General features: G+C 51.5%; 1 protein-coding gene across 9 annotated transcripts; it reads left to right on the forward strand.

The window, feature by feature from the left end:
- Positions 1-3,237: 3,237 nt before the first annotated feature.
- LOC136449974 (uncharacterized) lies at positions 3,238-18,912 on the forward strand. Of its 9 annotated transcripts, none has more exons than XR_010758198.1 (9): positions 3,238-4,210; positions 4,652-4,749; positions 15,651-15,715; positions 16,109-16,155; positions 16,386-16,424; positions 17,261-17,319; positions 17,455-17,512; positions 17,651-17,699; positions 17,862-18,284. XR_010758198.1 is itself a non-coding variant. In XM_066450215.1 (9 exons), exons 1-9 carry the CDS (start codon positions 3,723-3,725, stop codon positions 18,694-18,696), a joined length of 1,122 nt encoding a protein of 373 aa, XP_066306312.1. In that variant the 5' UTR covers positions 3,238-3,722; the 3' UTR covers positions 18,697-18,912. The 9 variants fall into 9 exon arrangements, 4 of the variants coding, with proteins under 4 accessions (XP_066306312.1, XP_066306315.1, XP_066306314.1 ...); XR_010758199.1 differs by having other exon boundaries at positions 18,196-18,283; XR_010758200.1 differs by having other exon boundaries at positions 18,147-18,179.
- The last annotated feature ends 3,460 nt before the right edge of the window (positions 18,913-22,372 follow it).

The following is a 22,372-nucleotide window of genomic DNA, read 5'->3' on the forward strand; positions in this document are numbered from 1 at the left end:
CAAGGATCAAGTGCTCTTTACGGGTTGATTCTTCGACACTCCGTCGCGGTGAATCACCCACAACTGCTCACAACTTGAGTTGGGTCATCCACAAGCTCTCCGGATGATCATCAAGCTCCCAATCACCACCAAGCCGTCTAGGTGATGGCGATCACCAAGAGTAACAAGCACGAATTCTCACTTGACCACGACAAGCCTAATGAGAAGGGTGGATGCACACTTTGCTACTCTTGATCTTCACTAATGAGGGCTCTCTTTGGGATTCTCAAATCTCAATCACCTCACTAGGGTCTTACTCTTCTTGGCACTCACAAACATGTTTCTTAGCTGTTGGAATGAGCAAAAGTACCCCCACACACGAGTGGAGGTTGTATTTATAACACCGGCTGAAAAACGAACCGTTATGTGCCTCTGCGGGGTGACCGGACGCTCCGGTCATGTTGACCGGATGCACCGGTCGGTACACCTGAACTCCAGTGGTTAAGTGTTGACCGGACGCTGGCCAACGTCCGGTCACATTTTCCCTTACTGGAACCTTACTGATGTCGACCGGACGCTGGACCCCCAGCGTCCAGTCACTTGCTGAGCAGTGTCCGGTCAGTAGCCGGAACCTGATCAGCGTCCGGTCAGCATTGACCGGACGCGTCCGACCAGGATTCTCCCTCTTTGGGACCTTACTGAAGTCGACCGGACGCTGGCCCTCAGCGTCCGGTGACTTGACCTCACAGCGTCCGGTCACTTCCAAACGCTTTCACCTTGGTCAAATGAACTGACCGGACCCTGAGCCAGCGTTCGGTCACACCGGAGCCAGCGTCCGGTCAGTATTTGACCCTCTATTCACTTTCAACTCTCGATCATATGTGAATGAAGTTTGCTTCATTGGATCAAAGGGCTGTTATGGAGCTACCTAGTGCTAGTTTTAACAAGTGTGCACCACACCTAACTCACTAGACTCACCTAGGTCAAGCTACCTGTTTATACCCCCCTTAATAATATGACCAAAGGAAAAATAAAGTCCTAAACTACTCTAAGTGTCTCTCCAACTTCAATCGACACTTAGAACTAGTCTATCATTAACCTTGTCGTCCATCCTTTGAAAACCGAAACGATTTCCATCGTAGGGGCATAACAACCTTGATTGTCCATTCGATCTCTATTACCGTGACCTAACTTAATTGTTTCTGTAAAACACACGTTAGTCACAGTAATCACGTATTATCATTAATCACCGAAACTCAACTAGAGGCCTAGATCCTTTCACGCGCATGATTGAAAAGTGGAGGCGATGGTACATGTATGATTCTTGATTTATCGTAATGCTATGTACATACTATTATCGTCTATTTTTCTAGACCGGTAGGGTTTATTTTAGAGTTTGGAACAAGCTCTGGATTTTACTAGCACGGTCCTACTCGTGAGTATAATGAGCTCGGCTAGATCCGGTGAACACTGACGGCCCCAAATATTCGAATACTGCATGTAACCCAAAAAAAACTTAGCACAATACCTATGAATCTATGGAAACCGGAGTCTACGTTTAGGCTTGAGATTTCTCGTTTGATAAACTTTGGGGAAAAAATGGATCTAAGTTAAGATTTAATAGAAGTATTTAATTAATAAACATAAATTTGGTCTGTGGCATCCGTCGTGATCGTCACAGCGAGCCATGCTATATTTGGCCGTTGGCTCATTAGGATGTTGTCGTAGTGGAGCGAGGACAAACGAGCAAACTGCGAACGTGCGAGCGAACCAGCAAGCAACTACTAGCATACAGATTTGTTGGGCTCGACCTATTCTTGAGTCATATTCGGCAGCTACTTGCTGTTGGACCTCCTAATTGAGTAAGCTCCTGAGCTAGCTAGCTCTTGCCAGCTCGGTTTAATTAAGCTGAGCCAAGTTGCAAACACGCCGAGCGAGCTGATGAGTTTCAGGGTTTTGAATTTGTCTACTAGCTTGTAGCTATGACCCTGAGGCTGGCTATGCCGGTGCTGATACAGCAGAACTTATTGCGCCGAGTCGCACAACTTGGAATCCTCGGAAGTCACGACAAGCTTGTGGTTTGTTTTCTTTTTTTTTTGAGAAAAAAATGAAAAAAGATGAACAGGCTTCAATTGGGAAAGGAAAATAAATACAGAGAGATCAGAAATGAAGCCGGCATCGCAAGCGGATCTTGAGGAGCCAACTCGTGGCGCGGCCGCGTGGGCCGCCGGCGCGGCACTCCTTCCCATTACCGGGACCAGGGGACGGACGGCAGGTCGGCAGCATTTTCCCGTCTCGCTCCCTGCCTTATCCGCAGCGATTTGGCGGGTGGTGGTGTGCAGACTGCAAAGCATACCGAGAAGGCAAAATCGGCGTGATGGGTAGGGCTAGGGCTAGCAACATGGTCGCGATGGTGCACAGACTACGGCGACGGAGCGGCCGGTGACGACGTACTTACATGACCAAAACTAATAAATAAATGAGTCTGTCTATCAACAACCATATGTTTTATGCAGTTTCAACACATGATTTTTTTACACCATAGGATTAAGATCCAACAATCTCCATCCTTCTTCTACCTCTGACCTCCATAGATCATATATCACAGATCACAGATCATAATTTTTTTTTCTATAAAAAGACAAAAAAGACAAAGTCAGTGACCCGTCCCCTTCCTGCAGTTAAGCCTACCTGAACCTGAACTCCCCTGCAGACCTTGGTGACACGCCATGTAGTCGGGCCACGGCCATGCTACGGATGACGGCTTGCTGAGCTTCAGGACTCAGGAGTCCTGGCCATGTGGTGCAAGCAGAAGTCCGTGGCGAGCTGCCAGTGGCAGAGGAGAAGACTCTCGTCGAATGGCCTGCTCAGGCTCCAACCAAGGGCGTCGAGCAGCCCCTCGCGGCCGAGAGTCCACTGGTCACGGCTATCGTTGAAGGACAATAAAAATCCATGTGTTTTTTCTTGCTAAAACATATATGTGTTGTATAGCATTTCTGTAAATAAATAAACATATATACAGAGATGATGCATGACATACTCCAAGGCCATCGGTCGGCGAAACTCGGTATGTCGGCAACGGGATCCACGTGCCTCCAGCCATGCTCTTGGATACTAATTCGTGTGCGAACAACGTTTCTGGGTGACATGTGAATCTCCTACAACTAAAAACAATAAAAGTAAAACTATTTTTTCATGCGACTCTTTTTTGGTCGTCTTCGCTCTGCCTCCGCTACGATACCCGCCTCCCGTCCGCAATCACCGCCCCCACCCACCATGCGATCCGCTGGATCCCACGGGACGCCGCGGCGCGTGCCGCTCCCCATCCCCATCCCCGCACCACTGTCGCCCTCGCCCCTCGCGCGTCCAGCATCCGTGGCCATCGAGCGACCGCCATCCTCGCCGTCGCCCTTTCCTCCCGCGGCCCCAGGTCTCGATCCCCCTCCCCTCGCTCTACCCTTGCGCTCGTCGTGCCCGCGCCATAGCCCTCGCCCGAGTCCTGAGATATCGAGATCCAGCTCTGCTTCTCATCGCGAGACCCCGCTCACTCCCCCTCCCCTGAGCGTGCGCTCCCCCTCACGAAATCCCACTCGCTCTCCCGTGCGTGCGCTCCCCCTCGCGAGATCCCGCCGTGCGGCCGCCGCAGGAGCCGCGGTCGGGCCTCGCCATCCTAGCCCCACGCCGTAGGAGCCGTGGGGATCGAAGCGGGGTATGAGCCGGTGCGAAAGGCGGGGCCGGTGACCATGACCAGCATGCTGCTCGTGCTCCACGAGACGGAGGCCGAGCGGGAGGGGCGGATTGGGCTGCTACAACCCCTACGTTGTGCCCTCCGCCGCCGCCCCGCCACCGGCGCCATGAACAACGCGGCGGCCCGCGCGGCGGGTCCCCACGGCAGCACCGACGTCCGCATCCCTGCGCCATGCCGTAGCAGCCGTGGCCGTGGGGGCCAGAGCGGGGTTCGAGCCGGCGCGGAAGGCATGGCCCGTAAGAGCATGTGTGTCTCATGCTCCATGAGACGGAGGTCAAGCAGGAGCCGCGGATCTGCGGCATGTTCGCCTTCTTCGACACCGCGGGACATGGGCTCGACTAGGCGCAGATCCAGGCGGGCATCGACTCACTGCAGGTGCCCGCCGAGTGCAAAGTACGCGAGGTCGCTGCCTTGCCTGGCTGCCAAGTTCAAGAGCGAATCCTTCGTCCAGCAGTGCGGTGGCAAGAGCGGTGACGCCTGCAAGTTAGCATTCCATCACATAATCACCCTGCCTGGGTTCTGGTAGCTGTAGCAATCACGCTGATAAATTTAGCTGTAGATTAGCTGGAGTTTAGATTTCATAGTGTAAATTCTACTACGATGTTGAGGATTTTCAGGAACCAACTATTGTGCTTAGCTTCAGCTCAAATAGAGGGTCACTGGGTTCAGTAGATGATTACTAGGTTGGGCCCCTTAATTTGGAATTTCTTGCTTTTCATTTGTTGGTTCCTTGCACATGTAGGAAAACGACATTATGATGCATGTGCCATGTATTATCATTTCACCTGAATGAGAAAAGGTTTGATTGAAACAAGAAATTTAGAGTCAATGCTCTCTGGTGATACTAAGTTACCCTGTAAATGAACATCTGAACTCTAATTCCCAAAAATAACAGACCATACTAAGTTACCCTGTAAATGACAGGTCCACCGGTGTGGTGTCGTTCCTGTCCGTGAGGCAATGGAGACGGGCACGCGTGCACGCAGCGGACATAAGCCACTGGGATGCAGCCCTGCAGCAAGGTATGCTTCCTTTTTAATAATCTAGGTGCGAAATTAGAATTCTCCAATCATGAGTGAAAAACATTCCATAAAGTGATTGCCCAATCTATTCTCACCTATTGATTGAGTTGTTGGAGTAAACTTGGATGCATTCATTTATGAAAATACATGTAGCTTCAAAGTTATGGTATTTATTTGTTACAAATAAATAATGTATCGTGGTCTCCTCGCATCGCATAGGCGAGGGTAAGGCTTGCCACTGACACCATTCCCCAGACCCCGCACAGAGCGGGAGCTCCCTGCACTGGGTACGCCCCTTTATTTGTTACAGATAAAAGATGTATAACCATATATTTTTCTTATCAGCTCACCTTATGTCGGTGCAGAAAGTGACCAACTAGTGAATATTTGTAGTTTTGTTGTACGTTGTGATCAGAGGTGGCCTACCACTCAATGACACAGGATTTATACTGGTTCGAGCAACGTACCCTACGTCCAGTCGAGGTCGGTTGGTGACTTTATTCCTGAGCCCAGGTGCTCGAAGTCTGTAGTGGGGTTACAAACGAGAAGGAGAAATGAGGGGTGTTCAAGAGGCCCGGTCGGGTCCGACCGGAAGGGCCGAGGGCGACTGGAACTCCACTATGAGCTAGAAGTCCAAGCGTGTGCTTGAGGGGTTGTGAGTTATCGATCTAGTGAGTCTGAGCATAAAGAAGTCGACCTCCCTTTCGTTGGAGGGAGCGCATCCCCTTTTTATAGATGAAGGAGATGGCTTTATAGGTGAAAGGGAGAGAGTACGAATGTTTCTAAGCCTTGTTGCCTACGCTGATGAAGTCTGGATAATGGTAGGCGCCCCTAACATTGTTGATGTCGCTGTAGAATATCGGATGCGCATGGGAGGTCGTGTTATCTTCTTCAGGAAGGATGGATGCCGGTACCTGAAAATACTATTTGATGCCTAGTGGCATGTGAGGAGCCGCGCTATGTTCACCCGGTACAGCAAATCCTGGTGCCCATACCACGATCGATGTCCAGAGACACGCAGGGGGGCTTTTCCGTATGGGAGTTTTAGCGGCCCCTATAATACTGTAGGGGGAGATGGTGGCTGCAGAGTATTGTTTCGTACAGGGTATGGTCCCTGGTACAGTGGTTTTGACTTGTGAGCCTTACCTTGCCTTTCTCCGCACGTCATCTGGTTCCTACCGAACGGGGCGCCCCTGGTCGGATGGCTCCAGTCGGCTCTGAGTGCGCCGGTCAGAGAAGAGCGGTGAGCAGGGTTCCTACAAGCCCTGGTCGTGGGGTTGGAGTCGCGGGGTTGGAGTAGGAAGCAGCGTTTTAGGCCAGGCCTTCCGATTGGAGAGACCGCTTGGAGGCGGCTGGTGCCTGAAGCGAGTGCTCCGGTCGGAGAGGTGGGCCAAAGAAGTTGACGAGCGGGCGCTTGTTCTTTTGGGTAGACCTTCCGATCGACGATCGGACTGCCCTTCCGGCCCGTTGTGTTTTAGACTCTTAGGCCGGCCCATGAACTACATGTTGTTTTCCTGGGCCGAGCCTGGGCGTGATTCGGGTGATTCGGAGCCCCCAGGTGATTCGGGTAGAATTGTCCGGGGGATTTTGGTCTTGTGGATGGGTGCGCGCGAGGGCACCCGCGGGTGTAGCCCCCGAGCCCACGGGCGGTTAGGGCGGAACCGTCTGGGGGGTTTTCTGTGTTGTCAGTGGGAGAGGTTTTGTGTCGTGTCGGTGGGTGCGCGCGAGCGCACCTGTGGGTGTGCGTGTTTTTAGTTTTTGAGATGGAATTTTGTTTTACCACAGCGTCGCTGTGCAGCTAAGGCATTTTTTAGGCGCGGGGATTGGATCGAGACAGAACTTGCTGATCCTGGCGTCGGTGCACGCCGGGGATCAGGCGAGGAAGTTTAGTTTGAGACAAACCCTAGCGTCGGTGCGCACCGTGAGTGGAGATAGCTTAGTTCTGGAGATGGACGAGATAGAGCTCGTGGGTCTTGATGTTGGTGCGGCCTAGGCAGCCGAGGTAGTTAGTTCAGTTTGTTTTTACGCGAGTTCGGAGTCATGGTCCCTGGCCAGGGTTTTTTGGAGTGCAGTCGGTAGTGAAGCCGTTATGCGAGTTTGGAGTCACGGTCCCAGGCCATAGCCAGATGTCGTAGACACTGACGATGCGAGTTCGGGGTCGTGGTCCCGAGCCGTAGCCGGATGTCGTAGATCCTGTCGACGTGAGTTCGGAGTCACGGTCCCAAGTTTTTTGTCGGAAGTGAAGCTGCTACACGAGTTCGGAGTCGTGGTCCCAAGGTTTTTGTCGGAAGTGAAGCTATTACGCGAGTTTGGAGTCGCGATCCCAAGACGCAGCCGAAAGTGAAGCTGTTACGCGAGTTCGAAGTCACGGTCCCAAGCCATAGCCGGAAGTGAAGCTGTTATGCGAGTTCGGAGTCGCGGTCCCAAGCCGTAGCCGAATGTCATAGATCCTGTCGACGCGAATTCGGAGTCGCGGTCCCAAGGTTTTTGGCATTTGAGCCCCCGAGCCTTGTCCGGCCTTCGTCGGGGTCGATGTGAGTTGTTTTGCGCTACCCCATCCGTTTCCTCACAACCAGAGGGGCTGAGTTTTGTCACCTGTCTCGATCGCTCGGGCTCGAAGACTAGCTCAGTGAGCTCGCTAATGGGTGCGATCGAGCGGAGTCTGGGTCCATCGTTTGTGACGGGGTCGGCATAGCCCTCTTGTGGCATTCCACTACTCCTTTACCTGCAACCCGGTAGATGCCTAGGTCGTTCTAGAGACCGACCCAGGTGGCCTAATGGCCTCTCCTCGATGGAGATTCTGTGGGCTTGGCGAGAGGTTCAGGATCGAACGAGAAGGTTGAGATGACCTGGCTTGCCAGACCAGGCGAAGGCCGCACGGTGCTCATCTACGGTTTTCTCCCCTGGCTCTGTTGTTTGCTCATGTCGAATGAGGCAACCGCCGCTTCGTGGCGCAACACGGAGCGTTCTGGTGCATTTTGCTGCACGTGCGATGCTTAGTTCCCGAGCCCTCGGGCGGTTCATGCCCTAACCGTCCAAGGGGTTCAGGCATATGAGATGAATGCTCGTATGGATGTATGAATGATTGTAATGAAATAGAGGGGGTTTGATAGTACTTACCTTAACGATTGGAGTGATGGGGTTCGGAGGGCTTTAGTTGAAAATGTCTGACTGGGACCTTGATCCCCTGTTCTCCTACCGAATATCTTGGGTGCGACGCCCTTGAGGTATCCGTTTGTGCTTGCCGAAGCCAAGGGAGCGGAACCGAGCGGGCCCTGCCCATTTGTCCCGTAGGGTGCGACCTTGGGAGTCCGGGGCGTGGCCCGCGGGGCTCGACTACTCGCGTCCATAGGGAAAGGCGGGGTGCATTCAGTTCGTAGTAAGAACAGAGTTACATAGGGTAATCAAGGACATGGAATGTGTTTCCGTTCGAGGACAAGGTTGTTTGTTATGTGATGACAAAAGAAAAAGGAGGTAATATACAATATTGTACCCTTATGGAGCCCCCGAGCGACCCAGGCTGAAAGTGTTTCGGGCAGGGGTGCTCTTACGGGAGCATGTTTTAACTAAAAAGTGGTTTAGACTATATTTAGGGGAAAAACGACGTAGCTGTTCAATGTTCCAAGTGTTGGTGAGAGCGTTGCCATTGTTGTCCTCCAGTCGGTAGGTGCCCGGTCAGATTACTTCGATCACCGTATAGGGCCCTTCCCATAGTGGAGAGAGCTTGTGCTTTTCCTTCGTTGATTGGGTCCTCCGAAGCACGAGATCGCCGACTTCGAGTATCCTTCCCCTAATCTTCCTTTCATGGTACCTATGGAGGGTTTGTTGGTAGCGAGCGGAGTGGATGACGGTCATTTCGCGGGCCTCTTCGAGTAGGTCGACCGCGTCTTGTTGAGCCTCCGTGGCTCAGACATGGTCGAAAGCCTTCACTCTTGGTGCGCCATGGTCGAGGTCGGAGGGCAATACTGCCTCAGCCCCATAGGCTAGGAAGAAGGGTGTGAATCCCGTGGATCGGTTTGGGGTCGTTCTTAGGCTCCAGAGGATCGCTGGAACCTCTGCTACCCAACACCCAGCATACTTATTGAGTCGGTTGAAGATGCGCGACTTAAGTCCTTAAAGGACCATGCCGTTGGCACGTTCGACCTGACTGTTAGTTCATGGATGTCCGACCGAAGCCCAGTCGATCCTGATACCGTATCCGTTGCTGAAGTCTTGGAACTTTTTTTCGGTGAAGTTGGTCCCGTGGTCAGTGATGATACAGTTAGGAACACCGAACCGGTAGATGATGTTGAGGAAGAATTTGACTGCCTCCTCTGACCGGACGTTGGTGATGGGTTTGGCCTCTATCCACTTGGTGAATTTGTCGATTGCTACAAGTAGGTGAGTGAAGCCGCCTAGGGCCTTTTTGAGAGGTCCTACCATGTCGAGGCCCCAGACCGCGAACGGCCAGGTGATGGGGATGGTTTGGAGCTCTTGTGTTGGCAAATGGGTTTGCCGAGCGTAGAACTGGCATCCTTCACACCTGCGGACGACCTCCTCTACATCTTGTAGCGCGGTTGGCCAGTAAAACCCTTGGCGGAAGGCTTTTTCGACCAGCGACCTTGGGGCCGCGTGATGCCCGCAAATGCCGGCATGGACCTCGAGGAGGAGCTGCCTCCCTTAGTCGGTGGGGATACACTTCATGAGTACTTCTGACGGGCTCCGTTTGTAGAGCTCGTCACCGAGTGCGACGAAGGTCTTTGCGCGTCGAGCGATCCATCGGGCTTCAGCCCTTTCAGGTGGGAGAACCTCCTTGAGGAGGTAGGCGAGTAGCGGTACTCGCCAGTCAGTTTGATCGAGTGCCAGTACGGCGACGTTCGTAGGTGACGTTGGGGTACTAGGGTTGAAGTCCCCGGGCGCTGGCCGGGCATCGGGAGCGGGGCCCCCGAGTGCCGTCGGGGCGTCAGGGTGTGTTTGGGTCGAACCTCCCAGGATGTGGACGGATGGCTCGTGGACATCGTTGATGAAGACTCCGCTTGGGGATGGATCCCACCTAGCGGCCAGTTTTGCAAGGAAATCAGCGGCATTGTTGTCCCTTTGAGGGATGTGATGCAGTTCGATTCCCTTGAATTTGTCCTTGAGCTTACGCACCTCTTGACAGTATGCTGTCATGAGCGGCTTTTGCAGGAGGACTCCATGATATGATCAACGACTAGTTCCGAGTCACCGCAGATGTAGAGTAGCGTAGCTTCAAGCTCGACGGCGATGCGAAGCCCGTTGATAAGGGCCTCGTACTCTGTGGCATTGTTTGAAGCCGAGAAGTGGAGGCGGATGGCGTAGCGGAGCCTACTCCCGTTCGGGGAGATCAAAACCACCCTAGCCCCTGAGCCGGGCGCCATCACGGACCCATTGAAGTACATTGTCCAGTACTCGTGGGTGACGTCTAGGGTCGGCAGCTGGACCTCCGTCCATTCGGCGACAAAATCAGCGAGAGCCTAAGACTTAATAGTGGTGCGAGGGCTATATCTGATGTCATGGCCCATGAGTTCAAGTGCGCACTTGGAGATTCGTCCCGTGGCGTCATGGTTGCGGATGATGTCTCCAAGCAGGTATGAGGTGACGACTGTGACTTCGTGGTCGGTGAAGTAGTGTAGGAGCTTCCTAGTTGCCATCAGTGTGGCGTATAGGAGTTTCTGTACTTGAGGGTACCAGACCTTGGGGTCGGTAAGTACTTCTCCGATGAAGTATATGGGTCACTGTACCTTGAGCTGGTGTCCCAGTTCCTCCCTCTCGACGACTAGGGCGGCGCTCACCACGTGGTTACTTGCCGCGATGTAAAGGAGGAGGGGTTCTCCCCGCTCGGGAGCGACGAGGATTGGGGCCGATGATAGGGACGTTTTGAGGCTTTCGAGAGCCTACTGGGCTTCCTCAGTCCAGACGAAGGCATCCATCTTTTTAAGGAGCTTGTAGAGTGGCATCCCCCTTTCGCCGAGCCAGGAGATGAAGCGGCTTAGGGCAGCCAGGCTGCCAGTGAGCCTCTGTACATCCTTGACGTTGCATATGGGACCCATGTTGGAGATGGCTGCAATCTTTTTGGGGTTGGCTTCGATGCCATGCTCAGATACGATGTATCCGAGCAGCTTCCCCTTTGGAACCCCGAAAACACATTTTTCGGGATTCAGCTTGATGTTGAACCTTTGAAGGTTCACGAATGTTTGCGGCTAAGTTTGCGATCAGATCACGCGCTCGAGCCGTTTTGACCACTATGTCACCAACATAGACGGCGATTGTCGGTTTCGGCCGTTCGGCCTGATCAGGCTGATCGGGTGGGTCGATTTGGTCGGCGAAGCATTGCTGCATGCACCTTTGGTAGGTGGCGCCAGCGTTCTTCAAGCCAAAGGGCATGGATACATAATAGTATGAACCATACGGGGTGATGAGCGAGGTCGTGAGTTGATCGGACTCTCTCATTGTGATATGGTGATAGCCTGAGTAGGCATCCAGAAAGGAGAGGATCTCGCAACCCAAAGTGGAGTCGATTATCTGGTCTATGCGTGGCAAAGGAAAATGATCCTTTGGTCATGCCTTATTGAGTCTAGTATAATCAACGCACATTCTCCATTTCCCGGTCTTTTTCCTGACAAGGACGGGATTGACGAGCCAGTCGGAGTGAAAAACCTCCCTGATGAATCTGGCTGCCAGGAGCTTGGTAATCTCTTCGCCTATGGCCCTGCGTCTCTCATCGTCGAAACGACGCAGGCGTTGCTTAGTGGGCTTTGAGCCTAGGATAAGGCGTAGTGCGTGCTCGGCAACCTCCCGTGCTATCCCCGACATGTTAGAAGGCTACCATGCAAAGACATCGCAATTATCGCGTAGGAAGCCGACAAACTCGCATTCCTATTGGGTCAGGAGCTGGGTCACGATTCGCACTGTTTTGGCTGGGTCGGTGGGGTCAACACCCACTGCCTTGGTTTCCTTGAGCGGGTGGAAGGCCGTCGAGGAGGTTGGTTTGTTGCAGTCTGGGACTGTTGGGGTTGATGACTCCTCGAGCTGCGGGAGCTCGAACGAGTCGACGACGAGTGAGTAGCGTCCCGGTCTTGCGACGTAGGAGGGATGGTCCCTCTGATCAAAAGTGATCGGGGATTCTGACCAGCTGAGGAAGGAGGGGATGGCCGTTTTGGCAGCGCACGTCTCCCTGTAGCGTACCTTATGCTAGTGTTTAGTCCAGATGGTGTCGGACCCGCCGAAGATCATGATGCACTCTTTGGGTTTGGGGAAGCCGTCTTCGTCCTTGCCTGCCATGCCTCCCCTCCTGGCTACCGGCTCCTTGCCGTTTCCCTCCTTTGGCCCGTTGGCCTATCGGAGGAAACGTTTGAGAAGCTCGCACTCCTTGTAGAGGTGTTTGATGGGGTAGGCATGGTTGGGGCACGGGCCATCCATGAGCTTATTGAAGTGGTCAGACAGTCCCTGCTAGGGCTGCCTAGCCGCGCGATCGGCCGCGGCGACCAGCGCGGGGCTATCTAACCGGCGTCGATCTTTTCTATTTTTCTTGCCCCTCTGCGTAGAGGGGCCTTCGTCTGGGTCCGTGCACTTGGCTTTAAGCTTGTCCTGGCCTCCGCCGAAGACCGCTCCGACCGCCTCCTCGCCAGAGGCGTGGTTGGTGGCGACGTCGAGCAGGTCACGGGTGGTACGGGGTTTCAAGCAGCCAAGCTTGTGGATCAGGGACTCACAGTTCATCCTAGAGAGGAATGCGCTGATGACGTCTGCGTCGACGACATCGGAGAGGGAGTTGCATCATTGGGAGAATCTACGGATGTAATCCCATAGGGACTCATTGGGCTCCTGGTGATAGCTCTTGAGGTCCCAGGAGTTTCTCGGGCGGACGTACGTCCCCTGGAAATTCCCGACGAAGACCCTCTTGAGGTCCGTCCAGTTGTGGATGCTGTCGTGCGGAAGGAATTCGAGCCATGCCTGAACATGTTCCCTCACGCAAATGGGAAGGTATTGGATGATGAAATAGTCATCACCCACTCCTTCGGCCCGACAGGCGAGCCAAAAGTCTTTGAGCCAAATGCCTGGGTTGGTCTCCCCAGTGTATTTGGTGATGTTGGTGGGCGGCCGGAAACGCTGTAGGAACGGTGCTCTCCGGATACGCCGGCTAAAGGCCCGTGGCCCCAGGCCCTCAGGGCTAGGGCTCCAGTCATCTGGCCGGCGGCCACGCCTAGGGCGCGTTTCATCACTTCCCTCAATGGTTTGGTCGGGGTCTGTGTCGCCTACTGCCGCACGGTGGACGTCACTATCGCGTCGAGCCTGACGCTGGTTGTTGATGACACTGTGGGTGTCCTAATGCGGATCGGGTCGCTCGTGTACCGGTGGTTGGCGTGGAGCAGGCGCTAAGTTGGACCATGGCGCGACCGCCGCACCCCGAGCTAGGCCTGATGGCTGTGGCGGCGAGTGAACGGAGAGACCCGTCTGGTGCGTCCTCGTCTCCCCGGTGGGGAGAGAGGGCGCGGGTTCGAGTCACGATGTAGAGCTTTCTGCCTGCTGGACGGTGGCGGCTTCTACTAGAACCCGAAGGACTGCCCGCTCCTAGGGGTCGACGGGCTTGGGAACGCTGCGCAGAAGCATTGCCGCAGCGGCGATGTTCTGGCCAGCCCGAGCGAATTGAGGGGGATCGTTCCCCTCGTTCATGATGTCGCGTTGGACCTGACGGGTGTGACCCTAGGCGCCGGCTACCGGGCCATGCGCGTGGGGCGCAACGGGCTGTACTGACGGTGCCGGTGCAGGCGGCGGCTGGTTCTGCTGCCGTTGTCGTAATTCCTCAGCATGTGCTTGCGCAGATGCGAGGGCCCCCGCACACAGGTCTAGAGGGGTGTGAGTTTGCGCGGACTCCGCAATCATCGGTGGTTGTCCCGGAGCGTCCGCCATAGCACACTCACAGGATAGACAGTGGCGGGGCGTCACGTCACCGATGCTGGAACCGTCGCTCTCGCCATCACCATCCGGGAGTTCGGGTGATTGGTGAGAGATAGTAAATAAAGAGCAAGTAGTAGTACGCATATTACTTACAGCGGGGTTTGAGCAGAGAGTTTGTTCGAAATGAAGCGCAGATGTCGCGGCGTCGAAGTCGCGCGTCCCGAAGTCGATGGAGGACGTCCCTCCGATGGGTGCTGGGTTGCGAGCCTCCTCGTGGAGGTGGAGTATGCCGAGTCGGTCAGCGATGAAGTCTAGACTTCTGAAGAGGAAGGCCTATGATGGCTCAAAGACAGGTGGAACCCACATCCCGGTGGGTGAGAGTACGGGAAACTCCAGCGAGCCGAAGCGAATCATATCGTCCGAGCCCGCCACGGCGGGGGTGGTGAAGAAATAGGCCATCCGATGACCGAAAAGTGTCGAACGTACAACGTCTTCCCCACGAACGGCACCAACTATCGGTGCAGAAAGTGACCAACTAGTGAATATTTGTAGTTTTGCTGTACGTTGTGATCGGAGGTGGCCTAGCACTCAATGACATATGATTTATACTGGTTCGGGCAATGTGCCCTACTTCCAGTCGGGGTCGGTTGGTGACTTTATTCCTGAGCCCAGGTGCTCGAAGTCTGTAGTGGGGTTACAAACGAGAAGGAGAAAGGAGGGTGTTCAAGAGGCCCGGTCGGGTCCGACCGGAAGGGCCGAGGGTGACCAGAACTCCACTATGAGCTAGAAGTCCAAGCATGTGCTTGAGGGGTTGTGAGTTATCGATCTAGTGAGTCTGAGCATGAAGAAGTCGACCTCCTTTTCGTTGGAGGGAGCGCATCCCCTTTTATAGATGAAGGGGATGGCTTTATAGGTGAAAGGGAGAGAGTACAGATGTTTCTAAGCCTTGTTGCCTACGCTGATGAAGACTGGATAATGGTAGGTGCCCCTAACATTGTTGATGTCGTTGTAGAATGTCGGATGCGTACGGGAGGTCGTGCTATCTTCTTTAGGAAGGATGGACACCGGTACCTGTAAATACTATTTGATGTCTAGTGGCATGTGAGGAGCCGCGCTATGTTCACCTGGTACAGCAAATCCTGGTGCCCATACCGCGATCGATGTCCAAAGACCCGTGGGGGGGCTTACCGTATGGGAGTTTTAGCGGCCCCTACAATACTATAGGCGGAGATGGTGGCTGCAGAGTATTGTTTCGTGCAGGGTATGGTCCCTGGTACAGTGGTTTTGACTTGTGAGCCTTGCCTTGCCTTTCTTCGCACGTCTTCTGGTTCCTACCAAATGGGGCGCCCCCGGTCGGATGGCTCCAGTCGGCTCTGAGTGCGCCGGTCGGAGAAGAGCGGTGAGCAGGGTTCCTACGAGCCCCGGTCGCGGGGTCGGAGTCACGGGGTCAGAGTAGGAAGCAGCGTTTTGGGTCAGGCCTTCCGATTTGAGAGACCGCTTGGAGGCGACCGGTGCCTGAAGCGAGTGCTCTGGTCGGAGAGGTGGGATGAAGAAGTTGATGAGCGGGCGCTTGTTCTTTTGGGTAGACCTTCCGGTCGGCGACCGGACTGCCCTTCCGGCCCGTTATGTTTTAGACTCTTGGGCCGGCCCATGAACTACATGCTGTTTTCCTAGGCCGAGCCCGGGCGTGGAAGCCGGTCGCCGAGGGACCCCGGGTTTATGAACCCGACACCTTATGACTTCTAGTGATCTCATGGTGTCTGAGAGATTTTATAACTTTTTCACACCAGTTGAAATGGATCCTTAATTAGGATATATTATTAATGAAAAAATTGATTGCAGTCTATACATTTTAGTGCCATATTGCCATATATCAATGAGCTCTTTTCTTAAATGATTTATCGACGAAGATAAAGACCTATTGCATGCTACATTGTTCATGCACTGTGCTATTTCTCTCAAATGATTTGATCTTTCATAGCTCCAACTAAAGTAGAAACAAACAGTGCATGTCTACTGCTGCAGAGAGAAGGCAGGATTCCAACCACGGCACAACTCATGGATAGATGAGGTACTCATCCTTTTTTGGTTTCTCCTCAGCTCATTGTTTACCTACATATCCTCATCTCATTGTTCATCCTTTTTGGTTATTAAGATTGTGTGCTCAAAATATGCTTCTCTATGAAGAAAAAGAAATATGCATGGTACAAATACTTGGAATTATATGCTTCTCCATTAGAACTTGGACAACCCCTATTTCTATACCTTGAATTATATGATAGCGCAACGATTCTTCTATACTTTGTTGCTCGGCTTGTTTGTCAATACCTGTATGAGTTTTGTTCATGAAAAAAACATTTATCAAAGTAAATGATAGTTCAACCATGGTGTATACATTGAAACATCATCTTCAAAGGATAGCTTTTCAAACAACACTGAATTGTTTCCTTGCTGTAGCTTGTAGGGTCCCTTTTTCAGAAAAGTATTGCTTGTGCATGGTTTCTCTCAAAGGTGAGTGCTTCTATCAATCTATTACCTGAATATTGTTGCGTACTCGTACTTAAAGATCTCACATGTGTGTTAATACAAAGTTGCATGTTGATCGTCCATTGAACGCTCTTAGGCCATCCTCAAATTGAGTGTTCAAACCAGAAATATGAGTGCGTGATGCATAACATGCTGTCATTGCCTGCATCAGATTTATATACTTGGTACCTTATTATTCTTTGCATTTGCTGCAGTTTAGGGACTTGGCGCATAAACACTTCAGTATTTCCTAGGTCTGTTGTACCCATGATCTATCAGGCTGTCTTCATACCTTGCATTTGCATATATTACATTGTCGTACTTCTAATATATTGCATATACTTTCTTGGTTTGTTTTGGACTGTAGTAACATCTTGATATGAACAATATTCCTGAAACAGACCATAAACTTTAAGGAGATCGGTTTGTCCAACAGGGAAAACTCTTACCTACCAGACTCATTTTTATTTCATGTGAAAAATTTATATGCACATGTACTTGATGGATTGAGCTTCCTTGTGGTGTTTGTGGCTCCAATTCTGCATCTATTGCCTTCATGAGTTTCCCTTCTCTATTGGCCTTCAACATTTCTGATCTACATAGGAATTTTCTCTCTCATATTGGTGTAGGCAATTTGGATGTCACTATGGTCAATTAGGCACAGTCCTTAGTGTTTGATATAATGAAGAGTGTCGTGCCTGTTCTCAACATCTTGCCATAAAAGGTGTTAGTCTCTTGATGGATACTTTGATACTGAATCCATAAATCTTTAAATTGGCAATTGCTATTTTTGTAGTCCATTACTGAATAAAGGGGAAAACAAAATAAAGCTTTTTCCTAAAATGTCAGCTTATTGCATTAAAGTATCTGAACATGGTGATTTCCTAACCTCAGTATTTAAACAAGAACAATACATGAGTATCTTTCTTGCTGCCCATATACTTTTAGTTTCTATGCTTAACTCGTGTTTTCTCCTTCATGCATATTTTTTTGTGCTCCTCGAAATTGATTGGAAGACTGCATTTTATAGCTTCTGTTATTTCAGGATGTTGCTATTTATTGAGCTCTTAAATCCTTCTTTGCTTTGCAGCACACTTCGTAGTGTCGTTACAGCAACCCTAACATTGCAAATCTCTCCACATGCCACAGGTTAGTGCCTATTTTTATATTCATGCTGTTTATATTGGATGTATATTGATTGGAAAAAAATCAAATTTTACAACACCTGTTGTTTATTGATGCTACTGTTTCTTCCCTTTTCAAATTCTTTTGTTTTCTCTACAGCAGACTCTATGCCTCCGTTACACTGAGCAAAGCATTCAGCTCTTTGCACGTGTCACAGGTCACTCCCTATTTTTAGAATCACGCTGTTTATGTTCGGATGTGTACTGATTGGAGAACCAACCAAATCCTACAACATTTGTTATTTCCTGACAATGCTATTTATTGACTTCTTAGATCTTTTTTCTTTTCATAGCAGACTTTGGATTTCCATTACAGCAACCACAACTTACCAGCACACGCCGCAGGTTACTGCCTATTTTTCATTCTATACGCTGGCATGTGCATACACTTTGATGTCTCATCTCCTTCTATCTATTTATTTTTTATATGCTGTGATGTATATATACTATACGTTATATAGTTTCTCACTGAATGCTACTTCTAATTTCCTCCAAATACTTGAGAAGACTACCCTAGAGGCATGTAAGATTACAAAGGAAGAACATTTGGGAGCCTCAGCGGTGTCTTTCATGGTTCTGTTTACACAAGTTTGGTTTCCAATGAGTCGGTTATTATTATGACTATGCCCACTGCTTGTGCATGCTCCTTGCTTTATATTTCTATTTACTTATGTGAGTAATCTTGTAGCCATCTCTCTGTAGGCATGTGGGTTCACAGTACTGTAACATAATGCAGACATGATAAATACGCTCCACTATAGCCATCACTTTATATTGCTATTGCCTTTCTAGAATGGCGCAAATCAGGTCTGTGCTGACGTTGGGTGATGACTTGAACCAGGTGTGTACCGCTGTGCTCATACCCACCTATGAATTTGCATTTTCCAAGCCATTGCGGCCGACCTATGTGCCTCTGACCATGCCGCACATTATGGCCCCTTGTTGTTGTTTGGGGCAAAAGCAGCCGCCGCTCACAGTGTGCTACATGTGCAGAGGAGATGTGCTCCTTCTGTTTACTGCAGGTACTAGTATGATCCTTGGTTGGAGATTTTTTAAAGTGTTCAGTTTTTAAAGTTTTTTTGTTGTTTCCCAAATTAATTAAATATGTAATAAAACCACTACTTACATGACGCTATTGTGAATTAAAAACTGGATCATCAGGCAATCAACTTACATCTTCGTTAGAACCATTCCAAATATATGTGCTTCACTGGTTTGGGTGGTTGCAGCTTGTGTAGTAGACGAAGCACACACACACAATATTCATGTTTCTTTTTCTCTTATATTTTTTTCAGGTGTCATATTTTTTCTCTGGTTCATTGTGTGGTTATTCTATTCATAGACTTATGTTCTTAAGTTCTTCAGTGAGGCTAACGCAAATTTGTTGCTCCTAATAAAGATTTTTTGGTTTATCTTCTCTGCTTCCTAGAAATAGAAATTCATAGCATGTGTGCATGTGATTTTTCATAGTCATAACTATTTCAACAATCATCGGTTCATTTCCGTAGTGGGACAGCTTAAATTGTGGAATCATTTGTATTTATATTCGCGGCGTTTGTGGAGGTGGCTAACGAAACTGTGCAGCTTAGATGACTGCACAATTATTGTCCAAATCACTTTTTTCGTGCGACTTTTTAATCTTTCAATCTTTTTAATTTTTCAACAAACTGTAGATTAATTTTGTCAAAAAGAAATTTAGAGGTTAGAATATATATTTTGGAATTGTAAATAGTAGGGATGTAATATAATATGTTGTGCGATCCGTGTATTTTTAGTATAAAAGTTTTGTTATCCCGTAGCAACGTATGGGCACGCTACCTAGTGAAAATAAAATCAAATCAAAAGTGGAAATAAAAAGACAGGTGACGCTGAGAAGTTGGGAAAAAGCGAAGTTAGTCTAAACCAAACGAGATTGCATGGGTTCGATCTCTGCACCTTTCCTTTTCCTTTATCCGCCGACTGAATACACACGGGCAGGTCGTAGGTATAGCCGTGTCGCCGCGATCATGCCACTGCAGTTTCCTAACAATTGCATCCGTGCAGTATCTGTTCTTCATTTCTTTTCATGGTTAGGACACTTCTAACCTAAAAACCACGTGACTTTTATATTCATTAATTACGGATGATGTGACGCTATAATTAAGGTTCCGCACTCGAACACCTTACCACCCGTTTCCCCTACCCCCGAGCGCCCCCAACGGGCGACTCGGGGGCGACCTGTCGGCGCAGCACTAGCGCCATCTCCTGGCACTCCTCCGGCCACCGCCGCTGCCCTCGGCGGTGGCCTGCGGCGGCCTGAAAAAAGGCTCCCGTTGCACCTCCCTTCCTTCCCCACACCCCCACCCCCTCTCCTCCATTGCCTTGCCCCTCCCCGGGCGCCTCCGGCGAGTTGGCCGGCCAGCGGGCCGGATCCACCCCTCGGTGGTCGGATCTGCCATCCCCCTCACTGGATCTATGTCGTGTCACTCGAGCTGTCTTCCCCCACGCCGGATCTCCATCGTCGTGGTCATCAGCAGGGCGTCGGGGGACTCGGCGGGCCACGGGCCGGATCCACCCTCGGTGGCTGGATCTGCCAACCCCTTCACCGGATCCACGTCGTGTCGCCCGAGCTGCCCTCCCCCAAGTCAGATCTCCATCCGCTTTGCCGGGTGTTGGGGGACTCGATGAGCCGGCTCGTGTGTGCCTGGCCAGGGACGACCACTGGCCGCGGGGGCCATGGGTGGCTTCCCCCTACCGCGGCGGCTTCACTCCTCTCGCCGTTGGACGTGGCGCATCGCTCGTGCTGCTCCCCCTTGCCGGTACGTCATCGGTGGCCTCAGCGGGTTGCCCGTGGTGCGTCTAGCCAGCGGCCGCCGGGCCATGGCCAGCTCCCCCTGCCAGCTGCGGGATCCCTCAGCCATCGGTGGAAAGGGCCGTGCTCGCCCTGACTGCCGGGTGGATTGCCTTGGCTGGCGACTACTCTAGCCTGCCGGATGGCGGAGCTCGGGCAGCAGCGGCCTCCTAGGGCTCTCACTTGCCGGCGCCTGGAGGCTGGGACCCTAGCTGATCCTCTCCCCGCTGGCATGCGGATCTAGGGTTTGTCAACGGCCGACGGACTGCTTGCCGGTGTTGTCGTGGTGTGGAGGCAGCTGCGCTAATGGTGCCCGTGTTGGTGGCTTCGGCCTTTTGCCATCGGAGCCACCAATGTGGATGCCGCGGGTGGCTTGCTTCTGTTGACGTACAGTCCCTTGGTGAAAACCCTGTCTGGTTCCTCCGGCCGGCGACGGTGACGCAACCTGCGCCATTACCTTCTTGAAGGCGTCGTCGAAGTTCGTGTTCGTTGGGGCAGGCTCAGGTCGAAAGACCTACTCGTGTGCTTCTGCCAGCGTTGTTGGCGTCTATGGATGCCAATTCCGTTCCTGAAGGCATCGCTGGAGCACTTCTGCAGTACACCTCCCCTACTTTCGCCGGAGCCGCCCCTCACTGTACTATGCCTATGTGCGCTTCAAGCTCCTCTTCGCATTGGTCTATCCAGCCTGCTTGGTGTTGCCGCAGTCGATTGCTTCTTTCTTTAACGGATGCTTTGCCGTCGTTGCTGCTAGGGCGGATGATTTGCTCCCGACGTCGCTTCGGGCTCCCCCTCATGGAGGTGTTGCTGAGTGCGCATTGAGCCCCCACACCTGCGGATACTTTGGCGCAACCTCTGGTAGATGCTTTACCGCCGTGTCGCTTGGATGGACGTCGCTGTCGTAGTCTCGTCTCTTCTCGGTGGATGCTTTGCCACCGCGGCTTCATCTCCTTCGTTGGTAGCCATGCGTTGATGTAATTTTCCTTTACAGGTCTAGTTTTTTAGGTTTGTGGTGGAGGGCCTCTCCTTACTGCCTGTCTTTTTGCTCTGTTGTCGTTTAGGTTCTTAACGACTTTCTCTATAGTTCTCTAACCTATACTATGGGTTCCCCGTAGCTACGTTATGTATGTCGTTCTTTTGGCACTCTTCTTCTTAATGAAATACGCGTGAAATCATGTTCTCGAAAAAAATGACGCTACAATTAAAGAAGAGTGAAGAAAAACCATGTCTATAGATGACGGAGACAAGATATGTGATTAAAAATATATTTTATAGAAACTATCCTATGAGCCTATTCGTTTGAACTTATCAGCTAGAATCTACAGTATTTTTCTCCCACAATAAATCAGCTTCAGCAGGTTTGTCAGCCGGCTTTAATTTAACATGCCCTATGTGTGTGTCTATATAATTAATAATTATAGGAATTACCTTTGGTTATTAGTATTAGACTGCCCTTGTATATACAAGTACAACTCTTCTATATTTGTACACAGAGTGAACGGTTTATGGATCCTAGAATGAGAAAAATTTATAGTTTGTCTTTGTTGTCTACGCATATTCTGCCAATGAAAAATCCAGGTAAGAGCATCTACAAGAGTACCTAAAAAATACAACAAAAAACTAGTTTTCCAACCTTTCCAAAACACATTGGGAGAGAAAAAATGCTGCAACTCCAATAGTTCAAAAAAAAAAGATTCCAAAACTTCGTCTTCTCCGTCGAGACTCGTTGTGTGCACCAAAAGCAGCAGCAGGTCCAGCCGGTCCTCGCAGTCGCTCGCTGCTTTTGCCAAAAGCAGCAGCAGGTCCAGCCGTCGCCGCATCTCCAGGCTTGGACCGCTGCAGCCGCGGCGATGAGCGGCGTCTCGTTCCGCCTCCCATCCACCGAGGCGTCTCTCCTGGGGGCGCACGTGAACGGCGTGACGGGGTCTTCACGGCAGACTTCCCGGACGGCGATGGCGGTGGGGACCAGTTTGAAGAAGCCGTGGCACCTTCTTCGTCCCGACGGAGAACCACCCGACGGCAGACTTCTCGGACGGTCCGCCTCCCGTCCCGATGGAGAACCATCCGATCCACTTCCACGGCTTCAACTTGTTCGTGCCGGCGGCGACGGAGGCGAGTTAGTCCGCCAGCGCGTCGTGGGTGTCGGCACAGCGTCAAGAGCTCGCGGCCCCGTCTCGGAGGATCCGTGCGA

Source organism: Miscanthus floridulus, chromosome 5 (assembly GCF_019320115.1).
Source record: "Miscanthus floridulus cultivar M001 chromosome 5, ASM1932011v1, whole genome shotgun sequence".
Taxonomy (NCBI): domain Eukaryota; kingdom Viridiplantae; phylum Streptophyta; class Magnoliopsida; order Poales; family Poaceae; genus Miscanthus; species Miscanthus floridulus.

Coding starts and splice junctions, on each gene's coding strand:
- LOC136449974 (XM_066450215.1), top strand. CDS start 3,723: ATGACCAGCATGCTGCTCGTGCTCCACGAGACGGAGGCCGAGCGGGAG. Junction 17,320..17,650: donor AATCTCTCCACATGCCACAG/GTTAGTGCCTAT, acceptor TTTTCATAGCAG/ACTTTGGATTTCCATTACAG. Junction 18,377..18,649: donor GCTCCTTCTGTTTACTGCAG/GTACTAGTATGA, acceptor TATTTTTTTCAG/GTGTCATATTTTTTCTCTGG.